This window comes from Ovis aries, chromosome 3 (assembly GCF_016772045.2).
Source record: "Ovis aries strain OAR_USU_Benz2616 breed Rambouillet chromosome 3, ARS-UI_Ramb_v3.0, whole genome shotgun sequence".
Classification (NCBI taxonomy): domain Eukaryota; kingdom Metazoa; phylum Chordata; class Mammalia; order Artiodactyla; family Bovidae; genus Ovis; species Ovis aries.
Genome location: NC_056056.1, coordinates 127,379,862 through 127,402,930, shown reverse-complemented (window position 1 = coordinate 127,402,930; position 23,069 = coordinate 127,379,862). Strand labels below are relative to the sequence as shown.

Below are 23,069 nucleotides of genomic sequence, written 5' to 3'. Positions count from 1 at the left end.
CAGTTTTCACTTAAACATGGCATTGAACACAAATCTACAAAGAATAACTGTACATTAGGATAGATTTAAAAAAAAGAAAGCATTTACAGGTTTTCTTCAATACATACATATCTTAGCAAGTTAATATAAAATATTATGACCGTATGCTATTTTGATTTTAAAAAGCCATTAACTAGTCTTGATTTTGACTTTCATTTATTCATTATATAGATTTACTAATTTTGAAATAAGTTAATAAAATACTGAGATTTAAAGATAGATAAATGGAAATAATGCTGAACTGAGTAAAATTTGCTAATATATTTCAGTAAGCACTACATAAGTGACCTAGATCAAAGAACAGTAGTCTGTTAAAGAGAAATTAGAGAGGATAAAGAGACAAAACATGTGCATATTTACATTTCTCTAATGTCAATGAAATGTGCTAGGTAAATAAATTCCAAAAATGTTAAAAATGGTTTCATTAATTTAATTAGGAAATGAATAAGAAAACAAAAATTGAAAAGGTCTATTTTAGGGCAAGTTACATTAGCAGCAGTAACAAATAATTCAAAATCCCAATGGCTTAATGCAATAAGAAATTTATATCTTGCTGACATGGCTACCTAATGCAGGTCAAGGGGTTTACAGCCTTCCAAGTAGTTATTCAGGGATTCAAACATCTTTCATGTTAGACCGTCACCATCTTCACCTTTGGACTTCAAAGTCACAGTGGATCTTCTGTTGACAGATTAAGGGAAGAGAGAAAATCTGAGGAAAGAATGCTTGCTCTTCTGATTTGAACCAGACGTTGCACTTGTGGTTCAATGATCTTCTCTCCCTATCAGTTGGCCAGAACTAGCCACATGACCCAATCTAGAGTCTAAGAAAGTGGGAAACTGATTTTAGCTGAGTGCCCAAGAGGAAAATGAATATATGAAACTTTCATAGCTTAAGCAGACTACAGCTTCATTCTACATAAAAGCTTATTTCTTACAAAATTGAGAAAATTATAATCAATGCTGCTTGAATTTTACATTCTACCTACATCAGTGTTACGTAATATTTTTTATACTTGTCAATTTCAGGAGAAAAACTGATCAGCTGCCAAGTGCTCTCATAGGGGAGCATGGCCTTGGTAGGGTGTTCAGCCTTCATGTGTAGCAACAGACCTATGTAATCAGTCATGGCCAGATATGATGGTAGGCTGATAAATGACACTGAAAAAAAAAATCACATGAGGCTTAAAATATGTTCAAGAAAGTCCATTTATGAATTTATAATGTGAGGTCATTTCCACCGATGACAATGCTTACTTCTCCTATCCAGAGCTCCTCTTTCTCAGAATGAAGGTATGTAAGAAGTCAGATGATTCAGCATAATTTTTTTTGGCTGAGTACAGAATCAGTAAGTATTAAGGAAGTTGTGTAGTTTTATGACAATCATAATCAGATTTAAATCCTGGGCTGACCACATAGGAGCTGTGTGACCTCAGACAGCTTACTCAGCCCTTCCTCCTTCCATTCTCAGTTTACAAATCTATTAAATGTACACAATCATTGCACCTTCTACAGAGGGCTATTTTGAGAATTACCTGCAAATCAATGGAAAGAGTATAACAGTTGTTCATATACAATGAGTATTCAATCCATGCCCAATATTTTCATCTAGCTCATAATGAGATCCAATGAATCCTCTCTTCTCCATTTTAGAGATGATATCTTTAGGTTCAGTGAATTTAGTGTTTCTCTCTTCCAAACAATGATAGCTACAATAACCAAATATCAGGGAAATATAATATTTCCCTGAACTCGATTTTTCTAGACTATCCTCTTCTTCAGTTTACTTGCGGGAGACCCGAGTTCTATCCCTGGGTTAGGAAGATCCCCTGGAGAAGGAAATGGCAACCCACTCCAGTTTTCTTGAGTGGAAAATCCCATGGGCGGAGGAGCCTGGCAGGCTACAGTCCATGGGGTCACAAAGAGTCAGACATGACTAAGCGACTTCGCTTTCCTTTCTTTGACTATATCACCATCACTAATGAGTCAAGAGTCGTGAGTCAAGAAACTGCTCCCAAGGGTTTGAGACAGTCTCTTCTCACTGATCAGATCTACATCATAAGAACAATCTAAAGTAACTTCAGTTTCCTGGGCTGGGAATCTCATTGTGACTCTATCCTGGACTCTATTTTATCTACTAAAATCCGCATTATTTTTTTTCCAATAGGGTCAATTATATTTTCATTCTTGGATCAATGTTTAGAAAATATTAATGGCAGGGGAGATGGACAGTTGACCATAGCTTAACTGTAATGCTTGGCATAGGCATTCAGTCTGGTTGATTAGATAATGATAAACACTGCTAAACCTTCCATCGTTTATAAATTCATTCATTCATTTAGTGATCCTTTCATTCATTCATAAAGATAGGAATTGAACCCAAGTAATGATTTCCATCTCACATGTATTATATTTTCTTTCCATCTCACAGGTGTAACATTTCCATTGAGTTTTTCACTGGAAACTTAGTGCAGATTAAGCACAGAGATGAAAAATATTAAAATATCAAAAAACAAAATATACTAGTTTTAATTAATTCAAACAGTGCTTAAGAGCGGCAAAATGTTTGTGACTACCCTGAACAGGTGTGAGTAGCATGCTCAACAACAGGTCTCTACTGAAAGAATCAGTGGCCGATAAGACAATTAGAGGTGTGGCTGCTGTTTCTGAACATACTAATTATTCATATTTTTACTCTGAAATTAAGACAAATAAATTTAGGCTTAACGGTAGTAATTCAGTTGCAGAGATCATTTAGATATACGTTTTGCTAGAGGGCAAAATTGATTTGATTAAAAGGATTTTTTTTTGTTTAATATTATATTTCTTATTATTGGAGTACAGTTGATGACAGTGTTGTCTTAGTTTCAGGAGTATAGCAAAGTGAGTCAGTTATATTATATCTACTCTTTTTTAGATTATTTCCCCATGTAGCTCATTACAGAGTATTGAGTAGAGTTCCCTGTGCTATACAATAGATCCTTATTAGTTATATGTTTTTATATATTATAGTGTATATATGTCAGTCTCCCAATTTATCCCTCCTTCTTTATGTTACTGTCACTTAAAATGGTGCTGGGTGCTTTCAGAGAAAGTTTCTTCCGTGGGCAGCTCTGCAGACTATTTTTTAAAAATAAATTTTATTGGAGTATAATTTCTTTACAATACTCTTAGTCTCTGCTATCCAACTAAATAAATCAGCTCTATGTAAATGCATATCCCTTCCTTCTTGAACCTCCCTCCTACCCTCCCTCATTCCACCCATCTAGGTCATCACAGAACACTGAGCTAAGCTCCCTGCCTGCTGACTATTTGAGAATGAAGGTTTCAAATCTTTCACAGTTTTATTAATAAGAATATAAACAAACACAGCCAGTAAAAGTCTGAGTACACATAATCTGGTTAAAAAGAAAAAGTAACTGACTTTCTTTCCACTTAGAGTCCTTATTTCTCCAGGAGGAGAAACCTCATCTAAGCCACCTCAGGGTCATTTCAGCCCTGTTTTCTCAGAGACTGCATTGAGGTGCGGGGTTACCTCCATGGAATCAGGGCTGTGCTGCGTGTGGAGGCCAAGGGACGGTGGAGGACACTTCTTGGTACCATTATCTCTTCAGTGTGACATTTGCAGAGACCTCACTGTGACTTCCCAAGTGGCTCAGTGGTAAAGAATCAGCCTGACAATGTAGAAGAAGCAAGAGACATGGGTTCCAGCCCTGGGTCAGGAAGATCCCCTGGAGAAGGAAATGGCAACCCACTCCAGTATTCTTGCCTGGAAAATTTCATGGATAGAGGAGCCTGGCAGGCAACAGCTCATTGGGTCTCAAAGAGTCAGACATGACTGAGCGACTAAATTCAGCACTCTACCCAGCCTGTGGGCTATGCATCTGTAATCTCTGATAGAAATATACCTCTTTCATGGATATGGAAGGTACTTCTAAACACTGTCTGCCGTGGCATCAACTATCTACAGTTCCAAGGCCAGTAAACAAGAAAATAGAATGAGAAAACCGATTAACTCAAAAATATTCCCTACTGGTACTGGGTCAAGAAGATAAGCACAAGAAGTAATGACACGTGGGAAAAACCTTGTATTGTGTCTTTAAATTTAGGGAAATATAATGATCAGATCCAAAGTCAACTCAGTAGGGAGCAAGTTTGAATAAAATAAGAAGGCGAAATGAAAAAGAGGGGAGAAAAACTCCAAAAGAATATTTATATCAGAGGCTCAGTTATGTGTGCATTTGAGAAAGGGGGCAGGGGTATTTTCTGGCCGTTTATGTTTCTTCCCAAATTTAGGTTTCTGCAGCATTAAGCATAAAAGTCTGTTACTCGGAGAGCCAGGTGGTTACGTCTTCCTGGCCTCATTTTCCTGCATGCATTGCCTCACCGCTTCATATCACGGTATGAAAATTGTTAAAGAGGAAAAGAAGACAGAACCCTAAATCACTCCTATCCAATGGTGAGAATAAATGCATCTGCAGGGCAAAAGTCTCTCCGGGCACAGTACTTTGAGGCTATAGTTCTGTAACTTTGCTGAACTGAAAATGCATTACTTTCCATCGGTCTTAAAAGCTGCTCAACATTCACATTTTATTAGCAAGGAAGCATGAACAAAACAGTTTTTGATAAACATAAAAGCTGTTTTGCCTCATTATATTGAATGACAACTGAGATCTTACAGCTTCACGTCAAATCAGTGGAAAAACAATTATCTGTAAAAAAAAAAAAAAGCATGCACAAACATTTTTCTACAAAGCTAAAGATTCAAGGCAACGTGTCTGGAATGTGTTTCTCCCTTTAGGCTGCCTCCATTCCATGAAACATCTGTCTCAATTTCCGTTCTTCCCAGAACCTCCTTTTGGTCTCTCTGCAAATCCATTCCTTCTGAAACTGCCTCCTTCTGACCCTGCAGATGGAAACCGTATGTTTCTCTGTTTAAGGAAGTGTGCTTCTCAGGCAGAGATTTCTGGACATGTTTTATAATATCTTCATGTATGGCTTCCTAATGCACCCAATATACTGTAATTTGCTTTACGTTTGCTTTCATGCTTTAAATGCAGTAAAATAAGCTTTAATACCTGTGTTGATTTTTCTTAGCAAAATGTCTAAAACCAAGCATGGAGCTGTGAATTAGATATATTTTGGACAAGCAAATATTTTTTTTATTATAAACAATAAGCACTTGTTGACCACCTACTATGCTACAGCCTTGAGGTGCAAAGATAGAAGACCTAACTCAAAGTGTACCATACAGAAAACCGATGGAATCAATACCATACAATGCAGGAAGGGGGTGAAATGGAGAAACTACAGATGCACAGAAGGAGACACAATCCAGAAAAATAAATTGACCAAAAAATAGTTTAGTTTCCTTTAAAGGGATACTTTTCATTTGTGAAGCAATGTATTCAAGCGCATAAAAGTGACCTTAAATCATAAGTCTATCATAAAATTTTAAAATAATCTGAAACATCTATCTAAAATACTCAGAAAGTATCTAGTGTAATTATGTATTTATTTTACATATTTCATATTTCAAACATGAAAGTAGTAGCTTGCATATCATGTTGACATTAAGTAAGTTAGAAAGTAATTTGTGTATGTGTTTAATGAAAACAAATGAAGAAGGATTAAAAAAATCAAGGTGATAAAGGGAGACTTTGGAAATTCTAGGGTGCCCTGAAAAAACTAGTCCTCTAAGGATGATTCCTACATAAGCCTGTGAGCTGGTGTAGTCACTCAGTTGTATTTGATTGCAACCCCATGGACTGTAGCCCACCAGGATCCTCTGTCCACGGGATTTTCCAGGCATGAATACTGGAGTGGGTTGCCATGCCCTCCTCCAGGGGATCTTCCCAACCCAGGGATGGAACTCAGGTCTCCTGTGTCTCCTGCTTGGCAGGTGGATTCTTTACCTCTGAGCCAGTTCCTACATGTTGACAACCAATTGTCTTGAGCAAATTTCTCACCCAAAGTTGCAAGGTCAGCAGGAAGTTAGGGTAGGGTGGTAGGGATTTACTAAGGGATACAAAGAAACAGGGGCTTCCCTAGTGGTTTGTGATAAAGAATCCACCTGCCAATGCAGGAGGCCCTGGTTCAATCTCTGGATCAGGAAGATCCCTTGAAGAAGGAAATGGCAACCCACTCCAGGGTTTTGCCTGGAAAATCCAATCGACAAAGGAGCTTGGTGGGCTACAGTCCATGGGGTTGCAAAAGAGTCCGACACAATTTACAAACTAAATGACAACAAAGAAACAGACACTGAGATAAGGGAAGAAAGGTGAGTAAGGGGCTCTTCTAAGTGCCAGTGTTCTTAGAATCAAAAACTCACTGCATAAAGCATGGAAGTAAGAAGAGAAAATCAAGAATAATCTAAAATAGAAGCCATCTTTGACTAGGTTTCCAAATTTTATAAAAGTGCCTTGTATTGTCAAAGCTCTCAAGAAGGTCAATTTTAATATCCCGATATTATTGGTAATATTTGTTATTCAAATAATAGTGAAAACATATGAGAAATGGCATTCCATGATCAAATCATGTAGTTTTCATACTTTTACATATTGTAGTTTAGCATAAAGGATAAAGGAGAGGAAAGTGAAGTCGCTCAGTCGTGTCTGACTCTTTGCAGCCCCTGGACTATAGCCTACCAGGCTCTTCCATCCAAAGAATTTTCCAAGCAAGAGTACTGGAGTGGGTTGCCTTTTACTTTTCAGTAAAAATGCAACCGAAGGAAGTGTAAATCACTGTAAAGGAACAGAATATTTGAATCTAGAAAATCAAAGATTAAAAGGACTTGAAAATACACATCAATTTCTTATTGGGAGTAGAATTGGGGCTGCAGGAGGAAGGGGAATTTCGGATTTTACTCTCAGAATCTTTCACAATAAGGCATTCTTGCAACACTATGTATTTAGAAAACAATAAACAAGGTTATTTTTAATCCTATGAAATAAACACACGCGGGTGTTTTAAAGAGCAATAAGACCAAAATTAAAAAGGCGCTGGAAACTATTACTAAGATTTGAGAAACAAAATTAATTAAAAACAAAACAGGAACCGCATGTGCCTTCAGAGGCAAGCAGGCGTCACAGTGTTCAACTTCAGGACACCAGCGCCCTCTTGTGGCAAAGATGGATACATTTTTTTTTTTTTTTTTTTTTTAATTTGTGTCACGGCCACAAAGGGTGATTGAGAAGGTTGCCTGATGAAATTCTGCTTCTTTTTTAGATTGAAATAGCGACAGTGATGCCTTCTGGAAACAGAGAGCTCCTCACTCCGCCCCCACAGCCAGAGGAGGCTGAAGAGGAAGAGGAAGAGGAATCTACCCCCAGGCTGATCGATGGTTCTTCCCCACAAGAGCCTGAATTCACCGGGGTTCTGGGTCCACAGACCAATGAAGGTCAGGTCCATCAGGGCTGGACTGTAATGACGTTCAGTTGTCTCTTTCTCAAAACTGCCAAGTTCCAACTCTGCAGGGACCCACATGGAGAGAGCTTTGGTAGAGGCTAGGTTTGAAGCAGGGGATACATGTGTATTTTGTGTTAAAATATAAAGCAGTTTTAATAATTCAGCTTTGGCATGATGGAAATGATCAAATAACCAAAGATCTGGGGTGAAAATATTTGGCATCATAATTCAAAAAGCTTTGTGGTGGAATGCATTTCTAGACCAAAGGATACACTGTTAGCAAGATCCGAATCCATGGCTGAGAGATCAAGTTCCAGCATTTCTAGGAGATAAGTGATGATGGTGATGATAGTAATAATGTTTTCCATTGACTGAGCACACACTTTCTGGGGGCCATAAGGCTCAGCATGTCACATTACCTCATGTGACTACTACAACCTCCCTGTGAAGTTATTAGTATTCATTTTTTTATATTATTACCTAGGAAACTAGCTCAGAAAGGGTTGGAACTTTCCAGAGATCACTGAACATTAGTTTCACACACTGAGTTTTAAGCAAAGTTGTTCTGATTCTTGAGTGTGTTCTTAGCGGAAACCAGGCTGCCTTTCCACTCAATTCCAGGGGCAGAGAAAGGAAAAGGGAAGACAGGGTTCCATAATATTGGACTCCACTTTGTAGAACCTGAACATTATGTAAATCAGGGCTTTTGGGGTGATAAAAGGAATTCCTGGTGCTAAATGTGAGCCTACAGTTTGTCTATATTTCATGTTAGAATTTGTCAGTGTCAACCTCGGGAGGTATTCAAGTGGACTCACACTAGAATACTTTTACACACATGGAGAAAATATGTGCTCTGATGAAGGGGGTGCAGAAAAAAACGAATAGTTTCCATTGAGAAGGTTTACTTAGCATCGAATGTCTCTGTACCGTAAGTTCTGGATATGCAAACATCTTTAAATGACTACTATTTTCACAGATATTTCTGTCTAGTACAGAGAGACAGACATGTGAACCAACTTAGAGACAGTAGGCGTTATAGGTAATATAAGAAAAAGTCAGTACAGAGCGCACTGAGAGAAAGAAAGGGAGGAAAGAGCATTCAGATCCCCACTTTCAGATCTGCTGGATATTCAGTCTTGAGCAAAGCATTCAATATTTTTTTGCCTTTGTTTCCTCATCTAGAAAATGGGGTAATCAGTGACAGATGTTACCTCATAGAGTTGTTACAAGGATTAACTGAATAAATTTAGTGCCTGGCCCACAGTAAACATCATCAGTGGTAGTGATTCTCATTATCATTGATAGAAGAGAATTTTTTTTTTCTTACTGTCAATAAATTGTTCAGTGTATGATACATTAACTGTAGGCACGCTGTTGTAAGCAGATGTCTAGAATATAATTCATTTTACACACCTGAAACCATTTCCCCCTCCCGCCAGTCCCTGGTAATCACCAATGTACTCTCTGATTCTATGAGTTTCTCACTATTCACTAAGCAGTCATATGAAAAGTTGTCTTTCGTGAAATGCTGCCAATATGCCAGTCCCTAAAGTGTTTTCTTGGAGAAGGCAATGGCAACCCACTGCAGTGTTCTTGCCTGGAAAATCCCAGGGATGGGGGAGCCTGGTGGGCTGCCGTCTATGAGGTCGCACAGAGTCAGATACGACTGAAGTGACTTAGCAGCAGCAGCAAAGTGTTTTATTTTGTGTCTTTGAAGAGACACGATAGTACTAAGTACGTGCTAGTTATTATTATTTTCACTTTCTAAACAGGCAAACTAAAATTCCAAATACCGTGAAAGTGGTCCAAGATCATGGAAGTCGTACGTAATGGTGCTGGAATGAAGGCAGAAACCGCTAAATCCTGCCTTTAATGAATACATCGTATTCTTCCCACACAGTCAACTTTCTGTGGGGTGATAGAACATGCTAAAAACAGAACCAGGAAAAAATATATAAAAAAATAAAAACAACAAAATGTGCGTGCCCAGTAGAAAGTCCTCAAAACAGGGAAATTAAATATCTCTAGAACATTACTTACTTTTAAGTAATTTCAGAGCTTTCAAAAGTTGACTGATTTGGAATTACCCGATGTGCCAAGATTAAGAGGAGTAAGAATGCCCAGTCTTCTGAAAAGCTCTAGTAAAATGTATGGCTCGATAATGTAAATCGTGAAACAATGTAAGAAGAACTATGCCTTAAAAAAATTTGTTTCTTTAAGGAGTCTAAGTAATGAAATTAAAAATTTAATTCACATTTTAGTTTGCACAAAAGTAAAATCTAAACTTTAAAAATTAAATGTAAATCGTAAATTTATTTAAGTCAAATAGTTTGGATATATTTAAAACATTAAAAACTGAAACATTATCTGTTACTATAAATATCAATTTCTAGAAATAATACTCAGAAGCTACATTGAGTAGGCTTGAGTTATAAGTGGAAAAAAAAACTAGAATTAAAAACAATTGTTATGCCTATATATAATTACTCTAAGCAATTACTGCTAAATTAGCATGGCCGCATTGGAAAAGGAAATGGCAACCCACTCCAGTGTTCTTGCCTGGAGGATCCCAGGGATGGGGGAGCCTGGTGGACTGCCGTCCATGGGGTCGCACAGAGTTGGACACGACTGAAGTGACTTAGCAGCAGCAGCAAGTATTAAATATTTTATAGCTCTCTCTTAAAAATTTTTCCCAAACTTCCATTCCTAAAATAACTTTCATTCCTGAAGTTGTTATAAGTGATTTTTTTCTATTTAATGACATTGTTTTCTTGGGAATCCTAACTTTATAATTAAAATCACTAAAATCCACCTGCAAATGCAGAAGACTTGGGTTCAATCCCTGGGTCAGGAAGAAGGAAATGGCAGCCCACTCCAGTATACTTGCCTAGAAAATTCCATGGACATTGGAGCCTAGTGGGCTACAGTCCATGGAGTTGCAGAGAGTCGGACATCACTTAACAGCTAAACAACAACAACAATAAGACCTTTGTAGGTGCATTACTAATTCTTGATCTCAAGCCACAAATGGATCCATCAACAAGGGCAACCAAATGTCTTGATTTGCCTGGGAGCGAGGGATCCCAAGACACGAGGCTTCCAAAGCTAAAATCAGCAAACTCTCAGCCAAATGAGGATCACCAAGCAATTCCAAGAAAGTTTTTCATCACTTTTTTCTTCTGTCTCTCATGGCTACTTGACTTTCTCCATCCATCTCACGTCTCACAACCATTCTCTCCTTCTCCCTAGACTCTTCAAACTCATCAGAGAGCTTAGCTTCCTCCTACACAAAGAAAATACAGTCTTTGGGTTAACGGCTCTTTGGTCTTTCTATTTTCAGACACATAATTTACCTACATCTATGTCCATGCTATTGGAGAAGGCAATGGCAATCCACTCCAGGACTCTTGCCTAGAAAATCCCATTGACAGAGGAGCCTGGTGGGCTGCAGTCCATGGGGTCGCTAGGAGTCGGACATGACTGAGCGACTTCACTTTCACTTTTCACTTTCATGCATTGGAGAAGGAAATGGCAACCCACTCCAGTGTTCTTGCCTGGAGAATCCCAGGGACGAGGGAGCCTGGTGAGTTGCCGTCTCTGGGGTCGCACAGAGTCGGACACGACTGAAGCAACTTAGCAGCAGCAGCAGCATATCCACGCCATACCTGTTTTACTTACATTTCCATCCACATCCAGCAAATTTGGAAAACTCAGCAGTGGCCAGAGGACTGGAAAAGGTCAGTTTTCATTCCAATCCAAAAAAAGGCAATGACAAAGAATGCTCAAACTACCACACAATTGCACTCATCTCACACATTAGCAAAGTAATGCTCAAAATTCTCCAAGCCAGACTTCAACAGTAGGTGAACTGAGAACTTCCAGATGTTCAAGCTGGATTTAGAAAAGGCAGAGGAACCAGAGATCAAATTGCCAACATCCATTGGATCATTGAAAAAGCAAGAGAGTTCCAGAAAAACATCTACTTCTGCTTTATTGACTATGGCAAAGGCTTTGACTGTATGGACATCACAAAGTGTGGAAAATTCCTAAATAGATGGGAATACCAGACCACCTTCCCTGCCTCCTTAGAAATCTGCATACAGGTCAAGAAGCAACAGTTAGAACCGGACATGGAACAACAGACTGGTTCCAAGTAGGGGAAGGAGTATGTCAAGGCTGTATACTGTCACCCTGTTTATTTAACTTATATGCAGAGTACATCATGAGAAACGCTGGGCTGGATGAAGCACAAGCTGGAATCAAGATTGCCGGGAGAAATATCAATAATATCACATGCGCAGATGACACCACCTTTATGGCAGAAAGTGAAGAGGAACTAAAGTGCCTCTTGATGAAAGTGAAAGAGGTGTGTGAAAAAGCTGGCTTGAAACTCAGCATTCAAATAACTAAGATCATGGCCTGGCCCCATGGCAAATAGATGGGGAAACAATTGAAACAGTGACCGACGTTATTTTCTCGGACTCCAAAATCACTGCAGATGGTGACTGTGGCCATGAAATTGAAAGATGTTTGCTTTTTGGGAGAAAAGCTATGACAAACCTAGACAGCATATTAAAAAGGAGAGACATTACTTTGCTGACAAAGGTCTGTATAGTCAAAGCTGTAGTTTTTCCAGTAGTCATGTAAGAATGTGAGAGCTGGACCATAAAGAAAGCTGAGCACTGAAGAACTGATGCTTTTGAACTGTGGTGCTGGAGAAGACTGTTGAGAGTCCTTTGGACTGTAAGGAGATCAAACCAGCCCAACCCAAAGGAAATCAGTCCTGAATATTCACTGGAAGGACTGATGCTGAAGTTGAAGTTCCAGTACTTTGGCCACCTCATGGGAAGAACTGACTCATTGGAAAAGAGCTCGATCCTGGGAGAGATTGAAGGCAGGAGAAGAAGGGGACAACAGAGGATGAGATGGTTGGATGGCATCACCAACTTGATGGATATGAGTTTGAGCATGCTCCAGGAATTGGTAATGGACAGGGAAGCTTGGCGTGCTGCAGTCCATGGAGCTGCAAAGAGTCGGACATGACTGAGCAACTGAACTGACTGACAGACATCCTCGCCTCTTCCCCTTCCTCCTGTTACAACAGAGGAACTGTCTGTGCTCCCTCATGTGGGGTGTAAATGCTTCCCACTGTGTTCTTGGTTCCATTTCCTGCTGCCCTCTCAGGATCCTTTTTATCTTCAGTCTCTCTCCCTTTGGATACTTTTCTTCAAATCTCTCCCACTTTAGTCCATTTCCTCACCATACACACTAGAAATATGTTTTATAGTTATCACTGTCTCTCTTTGCTTTTTCTTTACAGTCAAACATCTCAGAAACACTGCCTGCATGTTCTGTAACTGTCTCCTCACCTCCTACATCCTCCTTCAGGGACTGCAATCTGGCTTCCAGCCCTATCACTCCACAGCTCTTTCTGAAGTCTCCTTTAACCTCCACAATAACTACTCCAAGAGACGTTTTTCAGTCCTTAACTGATATCTCAGCAGATTGAGATTTTCTGTTCCCTGTTCCTTCAAACTCTCTCCGCTTGGCCTCCGTAATACAGATCATCTATTATCCTTCTTTTCTTCTGACCATTGCTTCTCTATCTCCCTTAGAGGCTCTCTGTCCTCTATAAGACCAATAAGACCAATAAGCAGAGAGCGAAGGAGGGAGCTCTGTGTGTGTGTGTGTGTGTGAAAGAGAAAATAGATTAATAAATGGAGATATAATTTGAATTTTTTTTGGGGGGGGGTCTGTTGCCTTTTCTTGGAAAATCCCAGAGACGGGGGAGCCTGGTGGGCTGCCGTCTATGGGGTCGCACAGAGTCAGACATGACTGAAGCGACTTAGCAGTAGCAGCAGCAGCAGTTGCCTTTTCTATCACATTATCATAGCCAAGCAAGCACCATCTTTTATCTTGATAACTCACTGCCCCTATGCCCATCTCACTCTGCCGCCCCCCACCCCCATCAATCAGTCTTCCAGCTCACCTTCAAGCAGGGAGATATTTTAACATGCAAATCTGATCATGTAATACTCCTGCCCATCCTTAGGACAAGACACCAGACCTGTAACACAGCCCGTAGGCCTGTGTGTCTTGTGTCCTACACATTCTGATGCTTCTGTGCTGCCGCTACAGACACTGCCTTTCAGTCCCCAGAGTGAAGGGACCTGGTGCGTGCTGCGTCCTCGGCCTGCAGACTCCACTCACCTGAACAGTCAGGGCCTGCTCCTCCTGCAGATCTCAACTCAGTCATCACCTCCTCAAAGAACCATGACTCTCAGACTGGATCAAAGTCTCCTGTTTTATGCTTCTATGATATTCCATGACATCTACCACAATCATCATTTTTGTGTGTGTGATTAACATTTATCTTACACAGCAGATCATGAAACAGAACTGTGTCTGTGCTTACCACTGTTCCACCAGCTAGCACAGTGCAATTTACATAGAATAGATTCAATAAATGCATATTAGGTGAATTAATATTAATGATAATTGCCCTACCATGTCCTTTGATTTTATTTCAGTAGGGTGTATAAAGTACTGAATGAAAGATCTAAAAAAAATATTATATGTGATGTTTTAAATTTATAAAAACCACAATCTTAATATTTACTTCTGAAAATAGAATTTTCAATAAATATAAAAGCAACAATCATGCAACATTCAGTAGATAATTTAAAATAAAATTTTAAAACATTACAAAAACTATATTAATTATTAGGGCAGCCTGGGTTGTTACATGGAGAAGGCAATGGCACCCCACTCCAGTACTCTTGCCTGGAAAAATCCCATGGATAGAGGAGCCTGGTAGGCTGCAGTCCATGTTAAGGGTCAGACAAGACTGAGCGATTTACCTTTCACTTTTCACTTTCACGCATTGGAAAAGGAAATAGCAACCCACCCCAGTGTTCTTGCCTGGAGAATCCCAGGGATGGGGGAGCCTACTGGGCTGCCGTCTATGGGGTCGCACAGAGTCGGACACGATTGAAGCGACTTAGCAGCAGCAGCATTGTTATATTTGACTTTAGTATTTTATTTATAGGAAACTACATAAGAAGATATTAAATATGCCAGCATAGTCTATATGAGACTGTAACCTTGCTTAATAAACATTTGTAATCCCATTATTTGTTAGAAATTGCTTGCTTCTTACATATATTATTTGCCTCTCTTTCAGACTTTCCCACCTGCCTTCTGTGTACTTGTATAAGTACCACCGTATACTGTGATGACCATGAACTTGATGCTATTCCTCCACTGCCCAAGAACACAGCTTATTTCTATTCCCGTTTTAACAGAATTAAAAAGATCAACAAAAATGATTTTGCAAGCCTAAGTATGGATGCTGGCACTAATATCCTTCCCTTTTGTTTCTTAAATGTTTGCATTGTAAAATGTTGGTACCAAAAATGAAACTTGAATATTAAAATATGTCTCATAAGTCAATTTTTACTTATTTGTATGCTTGAAGGTTTGTTTTAATTACAATAAGAAAGAATGATGAATCACTAAAGGTTGTTATGAAACTATATGGATTTCCCAAGTGGCATTAGTGGTAAAGAACCTGTCTGCCAATGCAGGAGACAGAAGAAATGTGGGTTTGATCCCTGCGTAGAGAAGGTCCCCTGGAGGAAGCCATGGCAAGCCACTGCAGTATTCTTGCCTGGAGAATCCCAATGACAATCCTCAGCCCATGAGGTCACAAAGCATCAGGCACGATTGAAGTGACGTGACTTATGCACATGAAACTATATAGTTGTTGATATTCTCAAACTATTTTCAAGTAAACAAAAATCACAAATAATTATATTTTATAAGCTAAAACTCATTATCACGTTATCACAATAAGAGCAGGAAGTCTTGACCATATATTTAGTAGGATCTGGCTTGTTCGAATAGACTTCCATTGAAGCACAATTAAAAAAAAAAGCAAATTGATGAATGCAAATCTAAATTCTGGCCAAAGTTGTTGCCGACTTTGAAAAAAAGTTGGTATGTGTCTTCATTAAGTGTTTTAATCATTTGAAAATTTCTTTTTAATGTCTGTGTATTTTAATGCTAATGTATCTATTACTGTTAGAAAATATAATAATCTGCCAGCACGGAGAAAAAATATTTTAAATAGTAAGATCCAGACAAAATTTATGAGGAATATAGGAAAAAGATCAATTATTTTAAATATAATGAAATATAATGGGTCAATTTCTTTGCAAAGGCTGCATTTTCTTTGGAGTGCATAAATATGAATAGTATTTGGAGGAAATCTAGGTGGTTCAGTGGTAAGGAACCTGCCTGCCAATGCAGGAGACATAAGGTTCAGGGGTTCAATCCCTGGGTCAGGAAGTTCCCCTGAGGAGGGAATGGCAACCCACTCCAGTATTCCTGCCTGGAGAATCCCATGAACAGAGGAGCCTAGAGGGCTATAGTCCATGAGGTCGCAGAGAGTTGGACATGACTGAGCAGCAGCAGTTGTCTATTACATTTTTATAAAGTTGTTAGAAATAATTGTTGCATTAACTATTGCTGATTCATGTTTATATCTGTTTATATGTGGGAAATTTTATATTTTTATGTGAGTGAAATATATTCAACTACTTGTCTCATTTTTTTCCAGATGATCTAAGAAGGATTGATCTGACTTCAAACTTAATATCTGAGATTGATGAAGATGCATTCAGAAAGCTGCCTCAACTCCGAGAGCTTGTCCTGCGTGACAACAAAATTAGGCAGCTCCCAGAACTGCCAACCACTTTGAGATTTATTGATATCAGCAACAATAGACTTGGAAGGAAAGGAATAAAGCAAGAAGCATTTAAAGTGAGTTTTAAGTTTGAATATGAAATACTTTAATCTTCCCGTTCCCTTTGCTATCAGTGTCTAGATTTTTTATTTCCACAAAGGGATTCAATTTGATGAGACTTTTAATGCCTAAAATAAACTTAAGAACACTATGTGTCATGCCTTTGGGAAATACTGTGTTCTGGTACATTCTGAAGCGGCTTAAGAACTAAGAAGAGAAAGCAGAGCTGGAATAAGAAGTGGGTGGAGCACCAACCAGTCTGTTAAGTTGCACCTAATAATACTATACGCCAAATGATACATGTTTACCAAGGCTCCACCCAAGGAGAGTACTTTGTGTGGCTGGAAGGACAGTTACTTGCACAGCGTGTGGGTGGTGCCTTGAGGGTAGAAGCCTTCTAAATTATCTGTAAGGGAGATGGATTCAGTTAATCTTATGAATTTTATTTTCAAGTGAAGGAAACAAGTTGCTTGGCCCAGCTGCAGAGTCTGAGAACAGTAACCAGTTTGGCTTTCTTACCCAGTCTTAACTCCCTTCGAGCTGCTTCTCTAAAGATCTGTTGAACAAATAAATTTAAGCTACTGTTTGAAGGGACATCTCACAACTTCCATGGAGGCTGCAAGGGGTTGTGTGGATTTGCTAGCCCTGGGCAATGGTAGAAAGCCTGTATCTCCACCTGTGCTCCTGTGACACCACTGTGGTGGGCAAGGGAGTTAGGGCACCTCAACAGAGCCTGGCAAAGATTAAATATAGTCCCCTCACTCAGAGTCTATTGGCATGGGTGACAGTGAGTCACAGTTTGTCCTATGACGTAGACCTGGTCGTATCTAAACGTATATTCTGTCTTGTTAGGCTGCCCTCTTGCTACTTGCGATGCAGGTGGTACAATTTTCTTGGGGAGAATTTCTCATTTCCCCATTCCTGTAATGTGAAGAAAATTCTTGTTATTTCTCACCATAATCCTAAAAATTTTATTGCAGAATCTCTATGTGGGAAATCGATGCCTTGCTTAAACAGAGAAAGTTAGAGTAGACAAAGTAGGTTCTTCCAGAGACTAAGATGTTTCATTTACATAGAGAGATATCTGCTTGCTATCAATTCTTGAAGAACCCAGTTGAATAGTCCAGGAACACAGAGAACTAATTTGCCTCAACTTTAGAAAACATGGCAACCCACTCCAATAGTCTTGCCTGGGAAATCCCATGGACGGAGGAGCCTGGTAGGCTGCAGTCCATGGGGTCGCAAAGAGTGGGACATGACCGAGCAACTTCACTTGCTCACTCACTTAGAAAACAAGACCTGAACAGGCCTGTGTTATTTTACAAATAGTTTCATGGACAGGGGATGAACCGTGTGACTGTGGCCCACTAATTTCTATTAAGGCCCTCCATTTGGAATGTTTACAGGATATGTATGATCTCCATCATCTCTACCTCACGGATAACAACTTGGACCACATCCCTCTACCACTCCCAGAAAATCTGCGGGCCCTTCACCTCCAGGTAGGCTTCTGCTAGTAAGTTATGCCCAACACACCCATGGAAAACAGATGCAGATGGGAGGGAGCCACGATGCAAAAGCTGTGTATAATGGCATGTTAATACACTATGATAGGTTTTTTTTCTTCTCTCATTTATTCTCTCTCTCACTCTGAGAACAAGGTGTTTGCATATTCATGACTCTATCTATACTGATTTATTTCTGATAACTTTAGTTTTTATTTTCATTTTTTGCCAAGTCATGATGCATCTTTTTGGCACACAAATCTTCTTTTTTTAGAAAATAAGAGCTTCATCTGCTGAAGAAATGTGTGAAGATTAGAAATGAAAGAGAATAAGAGAGAAAGAAAAATTTAATTTGATTTCTAGCTTTCAGAGGAAAAATTGTCAGTTTTAGGTCTTGATTTTAGGTTCCATGAACTGAGTTAAATTCAATCTTAGGACATTCCTATCTGCTGAGAGATGATGGACTTTCCTCTCTCTGGATTAAGAAAATGCAGTTTTTTCTAAACCAACATATTTGAAAGCTTGCGTTATTTTAAATTCCTTTAAGCTACATTTTATCTTTGAAGTAATGAGTGAAAACACATTTTCAAAATGTTACAATCTAATATTTTCTAAATACTGGGTTTGCCATTAAGTTTGTTCATTTTTTTTTTTTCCTGTAAGATGTTATGGAAAAACCCGAACAAACTTTGGCCAACCAAATATATTCCATTGAGTATAATACAATATGATCAATTAAAACACATTTTTGGTTGTTGAAACAAAGAAAGATAAATTACTTCTTATTTCAGATGTAACTTTTGGTATACAGTTTTTTTTTTTTTTGGTATACAGTTGTAATCAACTTTCTGTAATAATTTCATCCATTCTGTGGAATAAATCTGTAGAGAAAACAACCATTATGTGCTCAAAGACACAAAATCATAGTGCAATATTATAATCTTTTAGGAGGAAAAGTATAAACCATCACAAGATTCTGCTATGTGAGAGCAAGTCTGATTCTTTTTTGCTCTGTGGATTCTGTAATTATTTACCTCTGTGCCCTTTCTTCCATTCCTATTTACACCTTTCCCTATTTCTTTTTGGTGTCTTTGTGTGTGTATCTGTCTATGACTCTTAGATATCTATCTCTTGAGAGTTTTTCTATTTAACTTCCTTAATGTGATGTCCTTTCTAGTCCTTATCTGGTTTCTGGATGGCTCTCTATTGGTCTTCTCTTTTTCTTGGGGTGAATGTCTATGTCAGTGAGAATTTCTTGCCTGGTTTAGGATTGGAAAGAGGATTTTCAATGGAACCATAAAAGGAACTGGAATTTTTTTTTCCAATTCTGAATTAAATTTCATTACTATGTCTGATGATATTGACTCCACAGAGTAACCAGGTCTCTGATGTTACATTAAAACATAATATGCTTGCATATACAATCTAAGATTTTTTTGAAGCAATTGGCTTTACATTTCCTATTCTAAGGATTAAAAAAGTATCAAGTGAACATTTAAAAATATTTCTTTTTCACAATCACCTTACCAATATCCAGTATAAAGCTGTTTTTAATTTACATTGTCTTCATTTTATATTTATTTTTAATGCTGATATAAAAATTTCTTTTTGTGATTCATTTGAAAAATATTTTCCAACATCCTATAAGAATGACAGATCTGGCAAAAGCAGATTCCCTGGGCTGAAATTGTACTTGACACTATTTAATGATTGAACAAATATCTAAACCTCCGTGCATCTCAGTTTTAGTTTATAAAGTGGGTGCTGCATTCACTGATACATCATAATGACTTAAAGATAAGGCATAATAATTATTAACTGTGTATGTATTATCTATCAAAGAAAATAGAATAGTGCACAGGTGCTAAATCTGTATTATTCCTCATGGACACTTTGTAAAATAGAGAGTCAATCTATCAGAAAGACATAAGGCTTATACATACATATGTACCTAACAACAAAGCCTCAAAATTTATAAGGACTTTACTATTAGAATTGAAGGGAGAAAAAGACAATTCAACAATAATTGTTAGATTCCTCAATATTCCACTTTTAATAACTGATAAAACAACTAGCCATAAGATCAACTAAGAAACAGAAGACTTGAGCAACACTATACACCAACGAGCCCTAACAGTCACGTACAAAACTTTCAACCCAATAGCCATTTGACTTTTTTTTTTCTCATTCTTGAACTTTCCATGCATATTTTTCAGAATTTGAACTTAGCGTTCTCTCAGTCTGGGATCTTCTTACCTCAGCTCTCTCCCATGCCCATGTCTCCTTGTCATTCCATTCTCAGCTCCAAGGCTGTCTCTTAAGAGAATTTTTCACAGACAGCTTTCTTTTCTTCTTTTTTCAGATTATTTTTGGAAATAATTTGTTTTCTTTAAATTTGTTTTTTCATCTCAGTATCTTATATTCCCATTACTGAAGTATAAGCTCCATAAAGGCAAGCATATATTTATTATGTTTATTGGTTTATCCTCACTGCTTTAGAAAGTGTTGATGTATATAATAGTTGCATAATGTGCTTTTCTGGATGAGAGAAGGAATGAAAGAGTAAAAGCAGGGGTGGAGCAAAACTGACTATATTATTCATCAGTACTAGGACTATGTGAGAACTCATCTAAGAATTTACCTTAATCTTTTTTAGAATAACAACATTCTGGAGATGCATGAAGATACCTTCTGCAATGTTAAAAATTTGACTTATATTCGTAAGGCACTAGAGGATATTCGACTGGATGGAAACCCTATCAATCTCAGCAAAACTCCTCAAGCCTATATGTGCCTACCTCGTTTGCCTATTGGGAGCCTCATTTGATTTCAGATAATGGTTAGCGTTATGACACCTCCTAAAACAAAATGATTCTTCCTGCTCTCTTCGAAAAGAAAACTCAGCATGATACTTTCAAAATATGTTCTGGAAGATAATATAAGTACATAAAATACAGCTAAAAGTTTTAATATATGATAGCAATGTAGTAGTCTATGAAAATACCAAATGAATCATAAATAAACCGAAACGTACAGAAATAGAAGACTAAGAAAATATTCCATAGATATTCTTATAAATCACATGTAATTTTCAAGTTTTAGGAATTCATATCCTATATAATTTTAAATTAATCATATAATAAAAATTAAAAGTTAACAGTGTAGGTATATTGCCAAGATTTAAATGTTTTAATTAAACTTTTCCTTTTTTTAGCTAAATCATGTTTTTATTTTCAAATTCATTAAAGAAAATGAAGAAAAGAATAAAAATATTTGAAAATTATAAGAGTCTTGTGGAAAATATTCATTATAATCACAACATGCAAAGAATCATAATAATACACATAGCTTCAGTATTTTAACAATAATATTTTATCATCTTAAAGCCCTGCCAACTCGTTTTTGACCTTTCCTAAATTATTAGTTCAACTGGTAATATTTCTATGCCTGTGGAAAAAATAAAACATAGAAAGTGAAAATATAAACAATAATATGAAAATGACAGTAGGGAAGAAGTTAAGGAGTACTTTCTAGAGAGAAAGTTGAACTTTTTGAAATGTGTGATAATAATACAAAAAAACTGAAAGATAACAAAAGAGTATACTCTGAAAGGTGAGTTTCTTTCCTGCAGCAAACCCTAAGTTCCACTCCTTGGGAAATGGTCAATGGTTTCTTTCATTATTTTATCAAGTTTTCCATGAGAAGCAAAAACTTGCACATGAAATAACTGCTCCTCTTTTACAAAAATACATATGGATATATTATATATATATATATATATATATACACACCATTATTATGTATATGTTGGTACATGTAAACATGGATTTTTAAACACAATAGATCATGACTATTTTGCTTGTTTCACTTAAAACTACTCCTTGATCACTCTTACCATATCTACTGTATTAGCACACACAGATCTACTGATTTTGAAAAACAGATATCAGCTTACTACAAGGATATATATTGTTACAACAGGAACCAATTCTTGAACACAAAAGATGTACTAGGCATCTACTAAGGTTTTCTGCATGTATTAATTCACAACATCCTAGGAGCTGAAGATAGTAATGACTATTCCAGGCACAGATCAGAGAGAGAGCTTAAACAACTTGCTGCTGGTTAAGGGCTGATCCCAAAGGCCGATTCTACACTTCACCTCACTGTCCTGTCTCATATACCATGGATGTATCTTTTCCCTGTATTATAATACAAGAAAATGGTGTACGTACTGGACAGGGAAGTTATGAGCTGAATGTTTACCCCCCAAATTTGTATGTTGAAGTTTTAAATAACCCCCTCCCCATTGTGATGGTGTTTGGAAATGGGGCCTTTGGGAGTTTAATTAGGGTTAGATGAGGTCATGAGGTAGGGGCCTCATGATGGGATTAGTGGCCTTATAAGAAGAGGAAGAAAAGGAGACTACTCTGTGTGGGTGTGTGTGTGCAGGAGGGGGGTGTGTACCTATACTAAAGAAAAGTCATAAAGAAATCAAAGATGACACACATAGTTGGAGAAATATACCATGTCCATGGATCGGAAGAATCAATATAGTAAAAATGAGTATACTACCCAAAGCAATCTATAGATTCAATGCAATCCCTATCAAGCTATCAACAGTATTTTTCAGAGGACTAAAACAAGTAATTTCACAATTAGTATGGAAATACAAAAAACCTCGAATAGCCAAAGCAGTCTTGAGAAAAAGACTGGAACTGGAGGAATCAACCTGCCTGACTTTAGACTATACTACAAAGCTACAGTCATCAAGATAGTATGGTACTGGCACAAAGACAGACACATAGATCAATGGAACAAAATAGAAAGCCAAGAGATAAATCCACACACATATGGACACCTTATCTTTGCCAAAGGAGGCAAGAATAAATAATGGAGAAAAGACAATCTCTTTAACAAGTGGTGCTGGGAAAACTGGTTAACCACCTGTAAAACTAGAACATTTTCTAATACCATACACAAAAATAAACTCAAAATGGATTAAAGATCTAAATGTAAGACCAGAAACTATAAAACTCCTAGAGGAAAACATAGGCAAAACACTCTCTGACATAAATCACAGCAGGATCCTCTATGACCCACCTCCCAGGAGTAATGGAAATAAAAGCAAAAATAAACAAATGGGACCTAATTAAAATTAAAAGCTTTTGCACAACAAATGAAACCATAAGCAAGGTGAAAAGACAACCTTCAGAATGAGAGTAAACAATAGCAAACAAAGCAACTGACAAAGAATTAATCTCAAAAATATACAAGCAGCTCCTGCAGCTCAACTCCAGAAAATAAATGACC

At 37.7% G+C, this 23,069-nt stretch overlaps 1 protein-coding gene across 1 annotated transcript in view; it reads left to right on the top strand.

Annotated features, from left to right (window-relative positions):
* The window catches only part of EPYC (epiphycan), a 40,571-nt gene extending 19,610 nt beyond the window's left edge, over positions 1–20,961 (top strand). The window contains exons 3-7 of the mRNA XM_015094588.4: positions 7,266–7,437; positions 14,629–14,787; positions 16,066–16,268; positions 17,658–17,753; positions 20,413–20,961. Coding sequence (XP_014950074.1) covers positions 7,266–7,437; positions 14,629–14,787; positions 16,066–16,268; positions 17,658–17,753; positions 20,413–20,583 — 801 coding nt within the window. The 3' untranslated portion in view covers positions 20,584–20,961. The remainder of the gene's footprint in view (positions 1–7,265; positions 7,438–14,628; positions 14,788–16,065; positions 16,269–17,657; positions 17,754–20,412) is intronic.
* The last annotated feature ends 2,108 nt before the right edge of the window (positions 20,962–23,069 follow it).